Source organism: Sebastes umbrosus, chromosome 4 (assembly GCF_015220745.1).
Source record: "Sebastes umbrosus isolate fSebUmb1 chromosome 4, fSebUmb1.pri, whole genome shotgun sequence".
Lineage (NCBI taxonomy): Eukaryota > Metazoa > Chordata > Actinopteri > Perciformes > Sebastidae > Sebastes > Sebastes umbrosus.
This window is the reverse complement of record NC_051272.1, coordinates 33,259,503-33,280,908: the sequence shown is the minus strand read 5'-3', so window position 1 is coordinate 33,280,908 and position 21,406 is coordinate 33,259,503. Positions and strand designations below refer to the sequence as shown.

Here is a 21,406-nt window from a genome sequence, read left to right as displayed (position 1 = left end):
AAATTTGTTATTCAAAGATAGCACCCACGCACACATTTTAGAATTGCATGAGGAAATCTGAAGTGCAGCACTGAAAGATGATGTTCCCCTTCAGATAGCCTGTTTGTGCTGGCTCCAGCCACGGGGCCACTTGGCACCCGTCTTGCTGTGTTTTTGAAGAGGTCCGGAAAGCTGGAAGGCGTAAACAGGGCAGCCGGTTCGGAGAACTTTATAAACAAACTTCCCTCAGTAGCTGGTGCAGGTCAAACAGCTGCAGGGGATCAGAGAGGGTCAATGACACTGACTCTGTTTTTGGTTTCAGTGGAAAAATTCGACACATTTAGCTCAGCATGAACAATAGAGCCACAAAGTTTACCTACCTGTTGTTAAAGTGCCTTCCAATGATGAGTAATAGTCGTGGACTCCATTAGTTCTTGGCTCCTTTGTGTTCCCTATACTTTCACGGTGGGTTGTAGGCTAATGACTTATACATTATACATTGTTTCTTCCTGTACACTGTGTGTTTGATTGGTTTCCCTTTACGAGTCAAGACAGAAAACTCCCAAGAGGTTTTGTGGAACACCATGTCCACTTACTCCCCCCCCACCCCTCACCATTCTGCCACCATCTGGATTGTTTTCCTCTGGTCTCTCTCTCTCTCATATGCTGCTTTTAATGTGGGACAAAATATCATAATCACTTGAAAATGTAAACTATTTTAATTTAATGCTTATGTGTTTAAGCTATTTCGATGCTACAGTATTGAGACACCACGTGTAGACACATGGTAACATGTAAAACGTGATGTTTTGACACTTTGGTTTTTGTACAAATCATACAAACCAGATATAACATGTTAAATGGCGAGCTGATGCTAGGCAGAGTCAGACTAGTTATTTCCCTTGGTTCTCATTCTTTGTGCTAACTGGCTGCTAGCAGTAGCCTATAACTTCATATTTATCATACGGTATCGATCTTCTCATCTAACTCTCTGCAATAAAAGCGGAAAAGCAAGTATTTCCCAAAATGTCACACTATTCAATATGTAGTATATAATCCAAAAAATCGACATCGTTAAGCATGCAGTTCAGTCTTGATTTTTGAATTGTAGTTTTTGACAAAACAATCCCAACTCAAGGTCCACTTACTAGCTCTCTCCAGAGCTTTAAACCGCATCACATGGCCTTCATGAGTGGTATGAGTTTGCTCAGTTGTCATGGAGATGGCTCTGTTGACTTGCAAGCTCAGTAGCAGTTAATATTTCATAACAATCTTTATCACCTGATGAAGACAATGTGGCTGAAAAAGCTTTGAAATCAGAAAACTCTAATAGTATTTACCATCTTCTCTACAGGATCCTGAATACAGCACATCTCCCCATAGCCTCCCTATCCCTGCCCCTTTCTCCTCTCAACCTCCCCCCCCCCAGCATTATTCTCTTCCCTCTCCTCCCCCCAAGCTCCCTCCCTTTCCTGCCCTCCTCTCAGCAGAGGATGTGTCTGGGAGAGAGAGAGAGTGTGTGTGAGGGAGAAGAGGAAAGCCGTCAGTAGAATGGATATGTGCCCTCTCTCCTCCACACGTTCTCCTCCTTCTTCTTCTCTGTCTTACATGTGTCTTTCTTCACCCTCCTCTGCCAGCGTTGCACCCTGGGTTCCCTCAGTGCCGGCCCTCGGGGGAAAAGGAGACTCGTCGGGTGGACTGGAAGCTGAAAACTGAACTTCGATGTCTGCAGGGGATCAGAAGAATGGTGGGGACAAACCAGAAGGTAACTGGATGCACAGACACACACTGTTTGCCTGTTGACAACACTGCTAAAAAGCCAACACCCACTTCTTCTAAACCCTCTCAATAGCTAGAGACTAAACAAAGCTGTGCTCGGCTCCAGTGTTGCATGTCTATGAGATAAATGAATGAACTCTCAGGATTAGGTTTTGGAGTGATGCATTGATTTGTGGGCCAGCCCTGGAACATTTGCCAGTCAGTGTCACCCAGCCTTAGTGTGATGAAGGTTCCTCCCTGAACACAGCAAGCTGTGATCGGACCATATAGTCTTGAGTTTTACATTCAGGAGCTACCAACACCACACATTCATCAGAGTCTGAAGACGTTTATGTCCTCTGATGGTCCAAAAGTTTATAAAACAGTTATCACCACAAGGTCCATTTAGTAGTTGTTCTGGAGCTGTCAATCATCTTGTAGTGTACTGTTTATCTGTAAAATGAGAAAGTTTGTGCAGCCATGTTGAGATCTGTTGAGGAAATACCAAGCACCGCCCACCAGCCGGGGCACAGCCAATAGGAACGCTCTCTCTCAATGAAATGACCTGTGATTGGTCAAAGTCTCCCGTCACAGGCTAGATTTTCTAAAGCCTGTAAACAGAGCCATGAGGAGGTGCAGAGGTCTAGTTTTCTCTCAAAACACTTGAATTACAATATGCTGAAAGGTTATTATGGAATTTTTGCCCAATGATGCCAAAAACATTCTGCCTCCCCCCACTTTAATGTCCATTTTTTATGTACACTTGAAGGACTTGCTTTGAAAACAAATATTCCATGACCACTGGGTTTGGAAATCATGCCATTTGCTGGAAAAGCTCCACAACAGCTACTAAGATTTTCTGCTGGTTTTGAGGTCAAGAATGAAGTTTGAATGTCAAAGCCATTTCAAATATTTTTCTACCCTGACAAGAATGAAGATGAGTACATGTTCTTTTATTTATTTTTTCATGTTTTTAATGAAAATAGCCAAAAGGGACAGTCTAACATTTTAGTATTGCACTTCCAGGAAGTTGGGGAATTTTGGAGAGACAGATGAACAGAAGAATGGTCAAAAATCAGTGCAGCAGAAGTCAAGATATCCTGCCTTTTAGACTAGTGTAGGTCAAACTCCCAAAAACGTGAATCCTACACTTTCCATAATGTAACTCAATAGCATCTTTTGTGTTCCTGTGACTAGTAAATTGACATTAACATGTAAAATCAGAGGAGTGCCCCTTTAAAGACACTGAGTATCTGCATAAAAAACTGGATAGCATTTTATGCTTAGGCCTATCGGGAGTAGGTCGGCCATGAGACCAGCTGTAATTCTCCACCATGTGCCATGATGAGCAGAGAGTCTGCTGGTTTCCATACCAACCTGCCATTACCTCAGCATTATTGTGCGATGATCAGTGAGTAACTGCGGTATTGTCCTCTGTGCACTTGTGTTTTTGACTGTGCTGTTGCAGCATACATGACTCATCACTTTCCTGGATGTGAGCTCTATGGTTTATTGTTTTGCAGAGTTGCTGATGATGACCTTTCAGCACTCAGATTTTGTGTTGGTATTAGATAGCAGAGTGTCCCATGACCTCCTCTGAGACAGAGACAGTCCTGTTGGTGTATTTGAGGCATCCAAACATCGACACACAAAACACAGAGTCATGAATGGCTATACTTACGAGGACCAAAAACCTCAACTTTTAGTGATGCATGGTTAATCTATAATTTTTGCTATCTTAATTCAACTAAGCTTTCCCAGAACGACTGCTCAATGGTGATGACCTAGCACAGCACATTACTCTCTGCTGAGTCACTAACCAGTACATTATTCAATTAAGACCAGTTAGGATGTGTAAATCAAATGGAAGTATTATGACCTGACTCTGATGGCTACACGGCTGCCTGTCTAGCTGACTAACTGATGAGAAATGATATCCTGCTTACTAGGGGTGAGAAGAAAAAAATCGATTCACCTATGTATCGCGATTTTTTTGTATGATTCTGAAATTGATTTTTTAATGCCAGAATCGATATATATGCTTAATTTGTTGTTGTAGTCTGAGTAACATGGCATCATATCTGTTCCGTATCCGTCAACCAAAACAAACCGCAGCTGGCCGCAACGAGGTAGTAGAAAACAGCAGAGGATCCATCGGGATACGACCTGCACCCTCACATGTTAAATCCAGCGCGGTAAACACTACACATCCAGTAAAGTATGGAAACACTTTGGGTTTCACACATTGCAGGAAAAGCAGAGCTAGACATCACGGCTAAAGCTGCATGCTAACTCTGTCACGGACAGGAAACGTTATGGTATTGTGGTAACGTGCGGTCGAGCCGGCCGTCACTCTCATCTCCGTGGTCAAATGGGCCGACGCTACAACTGTAGAGCAGCCATATACTGACATTTATGTTAAATGCATTCAAATGGCCTCGATGGAGCTGACCATGGATGTATAAAGAGAACAGAGCTGACGGGAGAGCTAGAGATGACCTTGGAGAAGTTAGCGGAAGTATACATGTGGGACTACGTCCAGTTTTCAAAATAAGGTGTTAACAAAGGTAACTGTATATACAAAATACATATATGGAAATCAGATTGATTGGATTATATTCATCAGAAGTATAAAACATTACATGCCCCTTATAAATTAAAAAGAAAATACCACTAATTTGTGAGGGAAATGTCTTTATTCTTAGATTTTTGGGTTGCTGGAAAAATTGTAATCAATGATTCCTGACAATGACTGATATATTTGACTTCAGGACATCTCTGATTACATACATGCAGAAAATCAAACATTTTTAATGTATTAATTTAGATATTTTCCGAAGTAAAAGTCCCTAGAAGTGTATGATTTAACTTTTTCCCATGGTCTAGTGTTACATTTTTTTTTTTTAAATCTCAATAAATCGTAATATAGAATTGCAATACTTGTAGAATCGCAATACTTAAAAATCGCTATACATATTGAATGGGCTCCCAAGTATCGTGATAGTATCGAATCGGGAGATAAGTGTATGACTTGCCAATTGACAACAGAGCCTCAGTTCTCTCTGCTATAAAAAGATCCTCTCCTTTAGGGTGCAGAGAAATGTTTAACTCAGACTGTACAGCATATCCTATTCCCTACACATCAATACTGCTGCTGCTCAGCATGCTCACCACTATCTCTTTTTTATGGTTGGTAGCTCAACAGTGAACGGTGAAAGCGTGGGAGAGCTGGGAGGACATTGGGGGACAATATTGAGAGCTATAACAAAATCAGGGTTTCCTTTTCTTGAGCTGGTTAATGGGAAACACATTAAATAATGCAATACATAATTGCTATTGACAGAGAACTTCCCAGCTGGGAACAAACCATATCACACCACACTGAATTTTATTTCTCCAAACATTTATTGGATGCAGAGCTGCTGTGGAGACAGAAATAATGACACTGGTGAGTAAGTTAGACCTCATTTGGCAGATAATTGGGCCAATTCAAGCTTTTCTGTCATTGGAAAGGACGTGGCCCGGTTGCAAAAGTCTCAGTTTCCTCTTCTTCTGCTTATACAGTTTGAGATTTTTATAAAAGTACTCATCCACTTGGGACCACGGCTGCCCAATTTTGATCAAATATGGTTTCCTTCAGAAAATTGTTAGCTGAGGTGGTAAGCCACCCAAATCCTGAAGTATCTGGTCTCATGATCAATTTAGTTAATAGATGACACCATAACCTATAGTCACACACACCATAAATATATAGCATTTACAGCGTGAAATATCCCATATGCTCTTTCCCACTGGCGTATTGTTTTATTTCATAAAAAGTGTATGCATTTTTTATGCCGTTAGTCAGGTGGGCTTTGTTTCCTCCGCAATAAAGCACTGCTGGATTGCAAGAACCAAGAGTAGCTTGTGTATCATAGTGTGAAGGGATCACTAGTTGATTATCAGACGGAACATTGTTGCAGAGGGTTGTATATTTGTTGTTCTCGGTGGGATCAGGCTGTTCAGTCTACACAAGTCTGACCAAGCAAGCCCCCAGAAAGAACGCCAGGATTTGATGCAAATTTTCGTAGTGGCCAAACGGCAGTACTACAACTTCCTTGTCCGTCACGTGATGCCATTGGGCCCAAAAAGACTTTTTCCCATAGACTTACATTGGGAAAGAGACGTCGGTAACTCAGCTGATAATTTATATTGAGGTAAATCAACTTCCCATTACGAACACTTGACTAGTCCTTATTTAAATCATTAGGTCCTAAAAGTAGTAAAATGCACTAATAGATGAATACAGAGTTATTCTCCTTCCTCCGTTCATGTAGATGAGACCCAGACCTACGCTGGAGCGAGGGCTGGGAGGCGGAGTTAAAGGAAACGCTACTGCGCCTGCTCTATGGGCCCAATGGATGCAGAAGATCGGATGATCCATGTACTTTATCACTCGGCAGTCGAGCCATTTTGGCTTCATGCGCCACTGAGCAACTCTCATAGAAACGAACGGGAGCTCGCCTCTAACGCTGTATCCAGTTCTCTTAATACATCCATTGTAGAGACCTTGGGCAGAACCAGGCTCTGAGTGGGAGGCCATCTGCCTCTGTGCAGTCTGTAACATCAAATATTTGAGGGCCCCTGGGTGGTGCAGTTGCATATATTTTTAAACATAAATGTTATTCTTCCATCACATTTGGTCTATTTTTCTGTCAGACACGGTGCCAGTGGCTAAGGTATGGCCAGAGGTGGAGAGGGCGGACTCTTTGGCCCGCGGCGCGGCCCTGAAGTGGGCGTCAGGTGTTTTCTGTCGGCCTGAGCATCTGGAGCGACTGAGCCAGTACAGGAAGAGAGAGAGTCAGAGGACTGCCTCCATACACACCAGACTCAAGGTGACATCACAGACACACATGAACACATTCACAATATGATACAATGTGACCTCGGTTTATTAAATCATAAATGGTTGCAGCTGTGCGCTTTAGAGGAAATTGTTGCCATTAGTCACCAGTGGGGATCAATAGTAAGCACTGTGCTGCTGCATGTTACTGCTGCTCTCCTTCCAGTCCATGGTCCAGTCATACCTGGAGGGGGTCGGCTGGGGTCTGGAGCAGCTCCGGGAGGCCAGGGCCGAGCTGAAGGAGGTGTCACACGTTTTGAAGAAAGCAGGACTGGAATCAGATGGAAACGCAGAGGGAGTGAAGCCTCTGGAGAGGCTGAGAGAAGTGTCTGTCAGCCACTGTCAGCTCCTCGCTGCTGTCAGCAACCTGCCACGACTTTACTCTGGTGAGATGCCGTACAAAGTCATTCATTCAATCATGATGAATTCAGTGAATGATTATAACATAGAGCATCCTACTGTGATCATACTCTCTAGCAGCTAGAGGTTATTGCATAAGTTGTTGACAGTTTGAGGAATTAAAGTTCTCCCTCCCTCCTCCCCTTCCTTGCCCTGTGCAGTGCGTAGCATGGTGTTGGAGACTGAGCGTCTAGTGGAGTCCCGGCGACTTCTGGAGGCCCACGCCCGGCTGATGGATCTGGAGCGCTGGCAGGACGACATCCTCTGGCAGCTCCACGGGGCTGCTGGGATGGCAGGAAGTGCACTCAGCACAGAAGACCAGGAACTAGTGGCGAAATATTTCTCTGGTGTCGGGCAGCTGGTGGACGCCCTGGGTAAGGAGATCCTATAGACACAGGGGTAGACAAAGACTCAGTGTTGATTCTCAGTCATTTTTTGTTCTGACCAAAACATCTCTAAAGTTTCAGGTATTGAAAACTATCAAACACTTAAAGCTGACACTGAATGTTTGTTCAGTTTTGTTTTCTTAGTTTTTGGTTTAGACATTCCCTTATTTAAATCAGAATTTTACTCATTATAGACTGTAATTCATTACGGCCTAGTTCACGTACGGCTGTTTGTATTAAAGCTTCAGTAGGATACAATATTTTGGCATCATTGGGCAAAAATTCCATAATAACCTTTCAGCATATTGTAATTTACGGAGCCCCCCTAGACCACTAGGAGAACATTTTATGAACTCGTTCCCTCAAGTTAGTAAGCCGTTCCCTCAAGTTAGTAAGTCGTTCACTCAAGTTAGTAAGCCGTTCCCTCAAGTTAGTAAGTCATTCACTCAAGTTAGTAAGCCGTTCCCTCAAGTTAGTAAGTCGTTCCCTCAAGTTAGTAACTCGTTCCCTCAAGTTAGTAAGTCGTTCACTCAAGTTAGTAAGCTGTTCACTTAAGTTAGTAGGTCGTTCCCTCAAGTTAGTAAGTCGTTCCCTCAAGTTAGTAACTCGTTCCCCCAAATTAGTAAGTCGTTCCCTCAAGTTAGTAGGTCGTTCCCTCAAGTTAGTAACTCGTTCCCTCAAGTTAGTAAGTCGTTCCCTAAAGTTAGTAGGTCGTTCCCTCAAGTTAGTAAGTCGTTCCCTCAAGTTAGTAACTCGTTCCCCCAAATTAGTAAGTCGTTCCCTCAAGTTAGTAAGCCGTTCCCTCAAGTTAGTAAGACGTTCACTCAAGTTAGTAGGTCGTTCCCTCAAGTTAGTAAGTCGTTCCCTCAGGTTAGTAACTCGTTCCCCCAAATTAGTAAGTCGTTCCCTCAAGCTAGTAACTCGTTCCCTCAAGTTAGTAAGTCGTTCCCTCAAGTTAGTAAGTCGTTCCCTGAAGTTAGTAAGTCGTTCCCTCAAGTTAGTAGTTCGTTCCCTCAAGTTAGTAACTCGTTCCCTCAAGCTAGTAACTCGTTCCCTCAAGTTAGTAAGTCGTTCCCTCAAGTTAGTAAGTCGTTCCCTAAAGTTAGTAAGTCGTTCCCTCAAGTAAGTAAGTCGTTCCCTCCAGTTAGTAACTACTACTACTACTAGTACTTCCCTCCAGTTAGAACAAATTACTTCATAGTGCACTTCCTCCAGTCATTCCTGACAGTGAAGTCATTGACTTCGGTAAAGTTGGAAAGATATTGACAGATTCAAACTTCCTGGATCAATAACTCATAACAGAAACTTTGTTAACCACATCTTAATCACAACCAGTCATCCTCCGAGCTGGACACATAACATCGGTCTCTATGTGCAGCCGGCTGTGAGACGAGTGGTCAGGGACTGTCTACAAAGTGCAACGCCGAAAGGAGATGCTATAAAAATATTCAATAACTTCACTGTTGTACAGTGTGGTATCATCAAAATTACTTCACACATCAATGATCTCCTCATGGTTGTACTACAACATTTAGTTTGGAAAAATATGATTTAGCATAATTTTGGTGAATTTTTAATGGGAAAAATATTCAATAACTTCATTATTATGCAGTGTAGTACCACCAAAATCACTTCACACACCAATGACCTCTTTCTGATTATACTTATTAAACTAATTAAGACATTTTGATGGCACTACACTTTCTAAAAGCACATAGTTTCTCCATTCTCAACATCCACACTGTTTCTGCAGGTAAGGAGCTGTGGGCGGTGGTGAGCAGTGCTCTGGCTCTGGCCCGACAAAACCCCACACCATTTGTATCAGCGGTGAGGATAGTGGAGCGGGAGGAGGCCCTGGACCAAGCTTTACTGGAGGAGAGGGGGGGGACCAGAGGCAGCAGGCCCCTGCCCCCAGGACGACCTCGCTGCTGGAGAGCATGCTTCTTCCAGGTCAGCACTTGCTGACACAAACAAAACACTTTTTTTTTACCAAGTTTCTCCTTTTTAAATTTGTAATTGTATGTTACAGTCTGTCCTTTCTCACATTACCTTCCTTTCAGGTACTAGAAGAGGCGGTTTCAGCACGCTTTCGCAGTGTTTCCTACCTGCACACGCGTGGTCCGGGTCTAGCAGGCCACCTCTCTGCTCTCCAGCACGGTATCATGGCTGACCTGGCCACTGTACGCCACCTGTTGGAGCACTGCGTCCCGCCGCACTACCGGCTAACGGGAGCCTACCTGAGGGCCAGCCACCGCTGTTTACATGCTCACCTGGCACAGGTCAGTGATGTGAGAGAAATTAACCAATTTTGTAGATTTATCATAATATGGAATCAACTATTTTCAAACTGGTGACAACCTCATTATACACGTGTAAGTGATGCTTGTGGCCTAGGTTAGCAGCTGGGACCTGGAGAGTGGCGAAATCTTCGCTGTGCTCAACTGGGTGTTACACAACTACAACAGGTGAGGTTCACCACCTGCTCAGATTCTGTATTTTATTCTTTGTCTTTCTGTCTGTGGGGTTCTTTGTGCTTTAAGAATGGTTTGTGTTTTAAACCATGTACTATGACATTACATCATGCTAGCTTCCATTGACCTCTGACCTCCAGATATGTGAATGAAAATGGGTTCTATGGGTACCCACGAGTCTCCCCTTTACAGACATGCCAACTTTATGATAATCACATGCAGTTTGGGGCAAGTCATAGTCAAGTCAGCACACTGACACACTGACAGCTGTTGTTGCCTGTTGGGCTGCAGTTTGCCATGTTATGATTTGAGCATATTTTTTATGCTAAATGCAGTACCTGTGAGGGTTTCTGGACAATATTTGTCATTGTTTTGTGTTGTTAATTGGTATCCAATAATAAATATATACATTTGCATAAAGCAAGCATATTTGCCCACTAATTATTTGGGATTAGTTACGATTAACTATGGACAATCATGCGTTGGGCTTGAGTTTACCATGTTATGATTTGAGCATATTTTTTATGCTAAATGATTAAATATTGTAATCGATTGACAGCCATAGTTATAGGGTTTAGAGGGTTAGAGGAAGGTGTAGTTTTATTTCTCTGTTTTAACACACCAGAAAAAGGAGGAAATACATTTTGGAACACAGATTTGTACTTCGTATTTGTCATTTGCACAATACCACTTTCCAATGAAAAAAATCTATGGGGAAAAAAAGAAAAAGCTCAGAGTCTGACAGTCTTGATTTGGCAGCCCAGACATGATGGGTCATCCAGAGCTGGTGACCGAAATGGAGAAAGTAGAACTGGGACCTCTCATCTCCACCGAGGGACTGGAGCAGCTGCAGAACAAATATGTGCAGAGTGTTCGGGTGAGTCGACCACAACATTTATTTTTTTAAGATACAGAAATTGTGACGGGTATCCTCGGGTCCCTACATACTGTAGTTTAGGTCATTTTAGTATGCAGGTTTGGAAACTGAATTATGCGGTCTGGATGTACATAGAACTACACATTTTGTGTCAGACATCCATTATATTACATATTCAAACATTTTGATGGATATTTATTATCTTTTTGAAAGGGACATGTTGATTACCTATTATTGAAAATAATTTCAATTCATATCTGGAAAAATTGGTAATATGGAAATTGAAAGTGGTTAAGAACCATATAAAAGAGTCACATGTAGAGGAACACGATGGTATCTGTGTTTTTATACTGAGTATATTCAATGTGTGTGTCCATGTTGTTGCTGTTATAGAAGAGTGTATCAGAGTGGATGCACAAAGCCCTACAGGTGGAGCTGCAGGACTGGCAGAGAGACCAGGAGCCAGATACAGACCATGAAGGTTTCTATCAAACCAGCCTGCCCGGTATCATCACACAGGTAAACGTGCCATACAAATACACAATAAATACAACCGGTGCTCCTAATGGCATCAGCAAGATTTCACAGACCGGAGGAAATCAACCAATTAGAGCTGATCTGGAGTCTGCCGTCCAGCTGCCGTCTATGAGAGCCGGCTGTCAATCACTCTGAACTCCGACCAAATGGTCAAACTAGGCAGCGCTGATCAAATATGAATCAATATTCTGTTACTGTAATGCCTATTTCTCTCCTCAGATGTTTTCAGAATCATCTTGTAGTGTACTGTTTAGCTGTAACATGAGAAAGTTTGTGACACGGCAGCCATTTTGAGATCTGTTGAGAAAATACCAAGCACCGCCCACCAGCCGGAGCACAACCAATAGAATAGAATAGATTTTTTTAAAGCCTGAAAACAGAGCCATGTGGAGGTGCAGAAGTCTAGTTTTCTTAAAATATGCTGAAAGGCTATTAAGGATTTTTTGCCCAATGATGCCAAAAGTATACTGCCTACTGTCACTTTAATTAATTTGTGCGCAGTATCTCAAGGCTCAGACAAGGTCTGGAGAGTGTCCAGTTTAGTGATGGGTGGCATCTCTGCTGTTTGCTGATGATATGGTCCTTTTGACTTTATTAGAGCATGACCTCCTCCAGTGTGCACTAAAGTGCTTTGGAGTCATCTCTGGTTACAAGGTGTAGGTAGTGACCAAAAGAATGAAGAAGGTGGCCAAGATGTGTTCACTCGCTCAAGCCTCTGTTTGTTATGTCATTAAAAGCTCACTGTAATCACCTTTCAGCATCATAGTATCATATAACCTGCCTAACACCACACTGGTGTGTCCTACTATACTGTGGATTTGCTTTGTTTCTTTGTGGAACTGTGGTAGATGCTGGAGGAGAATGCGCGGGTGGCTCTGATGATCGGACAGTCCCTAAGAGATCAGACCATACAGATGGGACTGTATGAGATGGAGAACCTCCTAAACAGGTGTGCGTTCATGCAAGCCATTTTATTTTCAGTATATCAAACAGGCTTGGGCTAGTCTTCACTGTCACCCTTTCATACACTTCCATCCCTTCACATCACAGGTTTCGAGAAGCGTTGGTGGAATTTGGGAAGGAGCATCGCAGGGATCCGAGCAACAACAAAAGCAAGTTCTACCTCCACTATCTGCTGGCCTCCATCAGCAACTGCATCATCCTCAAGTGAGATCATAGCAGAGTGGTGGTGAATGGCCGCTTTCAAAGCTTTCAAAGCTTTCAAAGCTTTACTACACAAATGTTTGTAACTTTGGAACAAACTTGTAGGTTTATCACATCACATGCAGTTGTAAAAGACTACTTCCCTCTGCCCCCTATAATAATACATTTTATTTAGTGGCGCCTTTCTGGACACCCAAGGACACCTTACAAGGATCAGTTTAAACATAGACAGAAAAAACAAACTGGACATGACAGAGACATATTTGTACAGACACATAGGATGGGTGCTGATGAGTACTAGAGAGAGTAGGCCAGTTTAAACAGGTGGGTTTTGAGGAGGGATTTGAATGATGTGATATTGTCAGACTGCCGGATGTGTGGGGGGAGTGAGTTCCATAGCCTGGGAGCAGTGCAGCTGAATGCCCTAGCTCCCATGGTGCTGAGGCGAGAGGTGGGGGTGGTCAGAAGTCCGGCTGATGATGAGCGGAGGGAACGGGAGGGGGTGTACTCCTGAAGGAGGTCTGTGAGGTAAGTGGGGGCAAGGTTGTGGAGGGCTTTGTAGGTGAGCAGAAGGTTTTTGTAGTCGATCCGGGATTTAACAGGGTGCCAGTGCAGTTGGATGAGGATGGGGGTGATGTGGTCGGAGGATTTGGTGCGGGTGATGATACGGGCAGCAGAGTTCTGAATGATTTGGAGTTGAGTAGTTTGATGGGAATGCCAGAGAGGACAGCATTGCAGTAGTCGATCCGGGATGTGACAAATGCGTGAACCAGGATTTCAGTGCTGGAGTGGGACAGGGATGGGCAGAGTCTGGAGATGTTGCGGAGGTGGAAGAAAGCAGTCCGGGTGACGTTTTTTATGTGGGATGTAAAGGAGAGGGTGCTGTCCAGGGTGACCCCAAGGCTCTTGACATGGGTGGAGAACGGTACTGAGAAGCCATCAATGGTGATGTTTTGAGCAGTGGTGTGTTGAGATTTGGAGATGTTGTTTTTGAAGCCGATGAGCAGGGCCTTGGTTTTATTGCTGTTGAGTTTTAAAAAGTTCCTGCTCATCCAGCTCCTGATGTGTTGTAGGCAGGTGGTGAGGGAGGTGGGTGGCAGGGCAGCAGTGGGTGTAGTTGAAATGTAGACCTGTGTGTCGTCGGCATAACAGTGGAAAAGGACATTGTGATGACGGAGGATGGTGCCAAGGGGAAGGAGGTAAATGATAAATAGGAGTGGACCCAATACTGACCCCTGGGGGACACCCAGTGAAACAGCGGAACACCTTGACCTGTGATTGCCCAGTTTTACAAATTGTTGTCTGTCGGTGAGGTATGAGGAGATCCATGTGAGTGCAACACCAGTGATACCAATATCAGTCAGACGTTTGATGAGTAGTGGGTGGGAGATGGTGTCAAAGGCAGCAGTGAGATCGAGGAGGATGAGGATGGTGAGCAGTCCAGAGTCAGCTGCATGGAGGAGGTCGTTGGTGATTTTGACCAGGGCTGTTTCAGTACTGTGTTTGGGGCGGAAACCAGATTGAAAGGGTTCATGGAGGTTGTTTGAGTTGAGGTGGGACTGAAGTCGGGCGGCGACCACTCTCTCAAGGGTTTTGGAGATGGAGGTGAGGTTGAAGATGGCCCTGTAGTGGTTCAGATCAGCTGGGTCAGCACCGGGTTTTTTGAGGGTGGGTGTAATTGCAGTAGTTTTGAGGGTGGGGGATACAATACCGGTGGTGAGGGAGGAGTTGATGATTCTTGTGATCATGGGGGAGATGGAGGGCAGACAGGCTTTGACGAGGATGGTGGGGAGGGGATCGAGCTGACAGGTAGTGGGTTTGGCTTTATGGATGAGCTCAGTGATGGTTAATTCCATTGTTGGTGTGAAGTTAGAGAGGGTGCTGATGAGTGGTTGGCAGGAGGTTGCCATCCAGGGTGGGTCACATGGGGAGGTGCAGGATGAGGCCAGCTGTTGGTGGATGGTGTTGATTTTGTTTTCAAAGAATTGCAGAAAGGCAGTGCAGTGATCAGTGGAGGTATTTGGGGGGAGGGTTCTTGGAGGCTGAAGAAGGTGGTTTACTGTTGAAAAGAGGGTTCTGGTGTTACCTTGACCGGTACTGATGAGGTTGGAGTAGTAGGAGGATTTGGCGGTGGAGAGAGCAGTCTTGTAACGTTGTAGGTGTTCTGCGTAGAGTTGGATGTGCACTGAAAGTCCAGTCTTTTTGTATAACCGCTCTAGTTGACGGCCGGTGGTTTTGAGATGGCGGAGGTCAGCGGTGTACCAGGGAGCGGTGTGGGTGAAGGAGACTGTGCGGGTTTTCAGGGGAGCCAGGGTATCCAGGGAAGAGGAGAGACAGTTGCTGTAATGATTCACCAGTTCAGCAGGGGAGGAGGATGGGGGAGGAGTTAATAAGGGTGATGAGATCTGTGGGGTTGATATGCTTGATGTTTCTGAAGGAGATGGTCCGTTGCTCTTTTATTTTAGATAGGGGGGCGTAGACTTCAAACAGGATGACTTTGTGGTCAGAGATGGGGAGGTCAGCATCAGTATCAGTTTAACAACGTCACCATTTAATCAATTTGTTTTCAAATGTGCATACAAGTTATTGGTTGTTGGTAAAGTACCTCCAGCCCAACAGCTCTAATGACCTGCCTGATCTAGGTGGTGCGGCACATTACAAGAATTGTCTAAATAAAATCCACGGTGTCCTTTGTGTTCCATACAGAAAGTCCACAGAGAGCCTGCAGCAGCAGCAGTCGTCCCGGTCGGCGGGACAGTTTTCTCGAACTCCTCCCAACCCACTGGCAGCTCTGGACCGAGCGGTGAGACGGGCATGTCGCCTGGTGATGGATCAGCTCCTGCTGGACCTTAAGCCTTATCTCCCAGGCCTGCTGACCCGACCCTGGATGGTCCAGGGAGACCCCACCCCCAAACTCTGCCGCGTACTGGAGCATCACCTGGATTTGTACGGCCGTGTCCGACCCCCCTGCAGACAGGTCACAACTTGGCTCGGATTCTGTCCCCACTGTAGAGATGCTGTTTTAGTTATACAGACTCAGTGTGTCTCAGTGGTGCTTTGACCCAGTGGGTGGAGCTGAAAAACTATAGTTTTTAGTTTTTTTATCGGTTTAAAAGGCGTGAAACAAAGGGAGGAGGTCTCATGCCATGCTAGTGTTTGTATTTACCCCAAAACTTTTTCCCATGTTTGGGATGCGTGTGTCTAAATATGTATATTAATGTACATTATGTGGTATAAGATTTCTTGGATACCTCAAAGAAACAAATATCCAAATATGCCCATCCATACAGTCCAAATATATGAATATTTATCAAAACCAGGAATGTATCGTATGACTAATCATAAACTCAAAACTTTTGCCCATATTTGCTTATGGCCCAGGGTCAGCTAAAATCCTTTTTAGAAGGTGAACCAATAGTTCTTGAATTTTGAGCAGATATTAGGCCTGTCAATCGATTCAAATATTTAATCACAATTAATCACGTGATTGTCCATAGTTAATCGCAAATTAATCACACAGTTTTCAACACATAATAATGACAAATATTGTCCAGAAACCCTCACAGGTACTGCATTTAGCATAACAAATATGTTCAAATCATAACATGGCAAACTGCAGCCCAACAGGCAACAACAGCTGTCAGTGTGTCAGTGTGCTGACTTGACTATGACTTGCCCCAAACTGCATGTTATTATCATAAAGTGGGCATGTCTGTAAAGGGGAGACTCGTGGGTACCCATAGAACCCATTTTCATTCACATATCTTGAGGTCAGAGGTCAAGGGACCCCTTTGAAAATGGCAATACCAGTTTGGAGCGTTATTTAACCTCCTTCACGACATGGTTGGTACCAATGGATTCCTTAGGTTTTCTAGTTTTATATGATACCAGTATCTGAGCCCGCTACAACCTAAAAATTGCAATTTGCGTTAATGCATTAAGAAACAAATTAACAAATTTGCGTTAACGTGTTATTATCACGTTAACTTTGACAGCCCTAAGAGAGGTATATCTCCAAAACACATTGTGCAACATAACATTTTGTAGCCAAACATCTATACTGGAGCTGCTTGACTCTGCTTGTAGAAGACCTGTCCTTTCATTGCTCTGAACCTTGTATGTGTGGTCAACATGCAGCGTCTGCAGGAGGAGGCCCAGTGGCTGATGGTGGTGGAGTACGTCAGGGCTCTGATGCAGAAGAGGCTGGTGTGTCGCAGCGGCGAGGAGAGGAGGCTGCTCGCCCAGCAGATGGTCCAGGACGACCAGCAGTTTAGAGAAATCCTCCATGGCCTGGTGAGGAGGAACTGACTCTTGCTGTCATGATTCAAAAAAGTTCATTAATGCACTTCAGCACTTAGCAGTGTCATGTGGGTTAGACATATTTTGTAAAAGTTATGAATGCTGCAGCAGTTGTCTAAGAGAGGCAACATAACAGATTTTATGGCAAAATTATGACTAGAATACACTTTAATGTACACAAATGATTTATCTTTTTATGCTACTTTAGTACCAGAAGTCATAGCTGTAGAAGTAGTCCTAGCATCCTGTATTTTTATGGAGAGTTTTATCGTCCCGTGACGGCTTTAACAGCTGGTAGCATGCATAAAACACTGGGTTTTATAACTAATATAATATATGTATATTAAAACATTTCCACAAACTATTAGCCAATAACAGCTTTAGTCAAAGGTATTTATTTCTGTTCCCATATCCATCAAACTCATATGTTTACCTGTCTGCAGGAAGGGGAAGGGTCAGTACCTGAAGTGAATCCTTTGGCCTTACTACCCGTCATGGCTGACTTCATCCGACTGAAAGACCCCGGCATGCTCACTTTGGAAGTTTCTGGACTCGCAGCCAAATACCCCGACATAAGGTAATCTGACCTCACCTGCTCTTTAGCCCTCCCTGCTAATAGTAGTGTTGTTGTTAACCCTGTGAGACCCACAGTAGACCCGTTTTTGTCTTTTTTGGGGGGGGCTACAGGGGGTCTTTAGGGGGAGATAGCAGGTCAACAGTAGATGTCACATAGAAGTGGTGTACATCATCAGAAAGCTGGGAACCTGAAGATCAATTTGAGATGCAGATCAGCATTTGTTCTAGTCATAAATCAGAAATAAGAATGAATTCATTAATGAATTCATGAATTAATTAATTATTTAAAATTAATTAAAAAAGTGTATAAGGGTTTAGAACATTATGATCAAAGTATATGACAGCCATTCCCATGCTCACTTATACACTGTTGCAGCAATTTTTGGGTTGATACCATTTGTTACACAGATATGGTGCAAAATGTATCCATTTTCTGTCACTTGAAAATTGATAAAAAATGATCAATAACCCTCAAAAATACCACATTAAGACACCAAGACCTTGAGGAATACCATAGAAAAAGCCATGCTGTGATTTGGTGTCAAAAACTTTTGAGATTTGGGGATTTCTGCAAGAATTGCATTTTTTGGTGATTGGATGGCGAGCACTTCTGTTGTGTAAACTGCTCAGAAACCCCCTTATTGTCAGTCTACCTAGTAAAGCCATCCATCCTCTGAATGCTCTAGGTCTTTAGTTTGTGGCTGTAAAGTTTCATGAGGCTGTGATTATCCTAGAGGTCACCACAGGTCATTTATACACTGAGGTTAAGTTTAAAAAATCTCTGAAAAATCAATGAAATGGCTACTATGGGGACTAACATCATCACACATGAATACAGTTGGGCTCATTGGATCCACAAGAGTCTCAGCTTTACAGTTATACCCAATTTATGTGATTCCAAAGACAGTAAAGTCGGTCGGGATAGCGGCTGCAGGTCTCAGGTCTACCATAGTATCCATTAAAATCAAGCAAGATCCTCATAGCAAAATGATTTATTACTAACGGTGTTGTTCAGAAAAAAGGATATTTTTAAGAGTTTTGTGCCAACATTATTATCTACCATTTAAAAACACTGTTTTTTTTTTTGCTGTTCCCTCAGCGAAGAGCACGTGTCTGTACTGCTGGACATCCGTGGTGATGTCTCCAGGGACATCAGAGGGGCTGTGCTGGACTTGCTGGAGCAGAGCGCCCCCCCTCTCCCTGCAGGATACCGGCCCATCTTCACTGACATCCTGGTTCCTCACTCCACTATGGCCTTCTGTCTGCCCACTGCCAAGTGTGCATGACAGGGACTGAAAATGTGGCCTGAACTCAGACTTTGGCCATAAAAATACAGGTAGATCTGGTTCTCAGACAGATCATCAAGCCAGGTGCCCGTATAGCTCATTGTTAACAGACTGTTCCTGCTGAGTTTCTAGTTCTGGTGATGGATGGCCAGCCTGTGTTCAACTCTGCCTCTCGTTAAACACATCATTCATATTGGGAGTTGCCCAGTGCCACCATCACTGTCTTCTTTTTTCCACTGAAGTAGATTGAGGGTTCAGGGCCTTGCTCAAGGGCTCCTTAATATGGACTGAGCTAGGGGACATTGACACCTTTTCATTTCCTTCATCTACCATTTACAAGAGATTTGAGCTGGTGATTTTCTGGACCTCGCTTAACTAACCCATCAACAAAACCAGTCCCAGCTGCTGGAAAAAAACAGCAGCTAAGCTTGGACTCAAAATAAATGGACCAAAAAACTAAATTATGCGGATCAGCAACAAAAGCATGAATCCTATAACAGTCGGGGACCAGCCACTGGAAGATGTCGACAAATTCACATATCTAGGATGTGGATGGTGGAACAGAGGAGGACATAAAATCAAGAATCGGAAAAGCAAGAACAGCATTCAAATCAACATACTGAACAAAATCTGGAAATCCAAAAATATTTCACGAAAGACCAAGCTCAAAATCTTCAACTCCAACGTTAAAACAGCACTGCTGTATGGATCAAAAATCTGGACGACCACCACTAACATCATCAACAAGCTGCAGACATTCACTAATCACTGTCGCAGCCTTGGGATCTACTGGCCAACCACCATCAGCAACATCAACCTGTGGGCACGCACCAAACAAGAGACAGTAGAAGTACAGCTAAAAAAAGGAGAAAGTGGAGCTGGATTGGACACACTCTAAGAAGCAAGACGGCAATAACCAAGCAAGCACTGACATGGAACCCACATTTGTGGGTCTTCCCCTCAGAAGACCCACAAAAAACACCTGGAGAAGGAGCCCGCAACAAGAGTTCAAAAAGAAGGGACTGACATGGAAACAACTGGAGAAGATGGCCCAAGACAGACAAGGATGGAACACTGTTCATCAATGGCCTATGTTCCGCAAGGAATACAAAGGCCAAATGGAAAAATGGATGGAGCGGTCTAACTTTAGTTGAAACTCATTTTTGGTACATTTTGAATTGATGAGCCACACACATAGCTAGACTGGTTACAAGGTAAAACAATATCTTCTACTCTGTCACAACTTGTGTCTCAGCGATTCATTCTACAGATTTAACCGGACTTGAACATTAAAGCTGCAGTAAGCTGCTTTTAACAACAAGCACAATTGCTTAGAAACAGTCTCTTTATCACTCAGAAATCCTGATATGTACATGACGTCAGTAAACTGCACACCATCCCTCTCTGTGTGTGCCGACTTGATGCTGTCAAATGGATGCTGCAGCTTTAAAGGGTCAATTCTCTGTTCACCGTTAACAGATTTCAATGACAGTACGTCCTACTGAACAAATGCTTTGAATGCCATCAGCAAAATTCCTTCCACCTCGGCTGTATTTGGGAGGCAGCAGTCATTTTTGGAGGCAGATATCTCGAAACCAAAAATATTCACGTGGCTACATATTACTGCTGAAACATTGTTTTTTCTGACTCGGGTCAACTGACACGTTAAGTGACGTCCATCACACAACACAATAGCACAATATTGGGGATAATTAATCAGGAACTTGTGACACCTTTCTGAATCCTGATCAATAATTAAAAACACTGTCAGACAGCAATACAAGAGCAAAATCCTCCTGCAGCCTGTGAGATATTCAAGGTCTACTTGTATATCTTCTTTCTGAATGTATTCCATTGTAAAGCTTGACCGTTCCTGCTGAAGAAACAAACAATTGGATTTTGAATTGGCAAATCAATTTGTGTATATGATGCAATGTTTATTTTGCGCTGAACTTAGGAATCAGTGGTGTGAAATGAAATGTATTTATTTATTTATGCAGTTTTAAGTTACAGGGGCAGTGCACATTAGTAGATATATCTGTAAATGTGCCAGTTTAATACATAGGGATACATTAAAACAGGAATACTGTACATATATATATTAAAGCACATTTCATAAAAACACATTAAATTCTTTGAACAAGGACATGTATTCATTTTCTGCCATTTCCTTTTGAATACTGTTTCCTTTTGTTATTTCAAAGGATAATTCCCTTGCTGTGGTTCATAGTTATTGGTATACAGGCACAAATCCTCAAAAGGGTTTTAGTTTTTCAGATACTCCTACCCGATGTAGAACAAAACTAGACCATGTTTTTGCATAATTTTGGTGATGATGGTCACAACAAAAATATTTTATACAGGAAAAAGTGATGAAATGTATCAATATTTTGACTCACCCCATTCAGTGTAAAAGTGAACTGATTCGTCAACAGACTCGACCAAATGCATCATGGGATAAATCTTGCCCTTAGTACGCCTAGCAAATAACGGATATTGCAAGAAGTGAAAGTCAGTTGTCCTTTCAACGTCAGGGCCCAGCAGCAAGCCAGTAAAATGTCCGCCTAAAAAGTGCCATACAACAGTATATGTATTCTATTGTCATATTTAATGTCTAACAGTACATTACGTATATTACATTACGAAATAACATTGTGACCAAGATGCTGAAATTACTGAACAGGACATTTTACAGTTAAAAAAATAAACTTGGGCATTTTTGTTCTGTGCAATGTAATGTCACTGCTATTACAGTGCACCTTATCATCTATACCTCATGCTATACTGTAATT

The 21,406-nt window shown here is 43.2% G+C and overlaps 1 protein-coding gene across 2 annotated transcripts; it reads left to right on the top strand.

The window, feature by feature from the left end:
* Window positions 1-1,481: 1,481 nt before the first annotated feature.
* Window positions 1,482-20,760, top strand: exoc3l1 (exocyst complex component 3-like 1). Of its 2 annotated transcripts, none has more exons than XM_037768076.1 (15): window positions 1,482-1,744; window positions 6,436-6,611; window positions 6,786-7,005; window positions 7,180-7,392; window positions 9,158-9,354; window positions 9,465-9,683; window positions 9,799-9,869; window positions 10,635-10,752; window positions 11,146-11,271; window positions 12,138-12,238; window positions 12,340-12,456; window positions 15,160-15,430; window positions 16,591-16,746; window positions 17,196-17,329; window positions 18,428-20,760. In XM_037768076.1, exons 1-15 carry the CDS (start codon window positions 1,702-1,704, stop codon window positions 18,612-18,614), a joined length of 2,349 nt encoding a protein of 782 aa, XP_037624004.1. In that variant the 5' UTR covers window positions 1,482-1,701; the 3' UTR covers window positions 18,615-20,760. The 2 variants fall into 2 exon arrangements, with proteins under 2 accessions (XP_037624004.1, XP_037624003.1); XM_037768075.1 differs by lacking the exon at window positions 1,482-1,744 and adding an exon at window positions 2,501-3,148.
* Window positions 20,761-21,406: the final 646 nt, after the last annotated feature.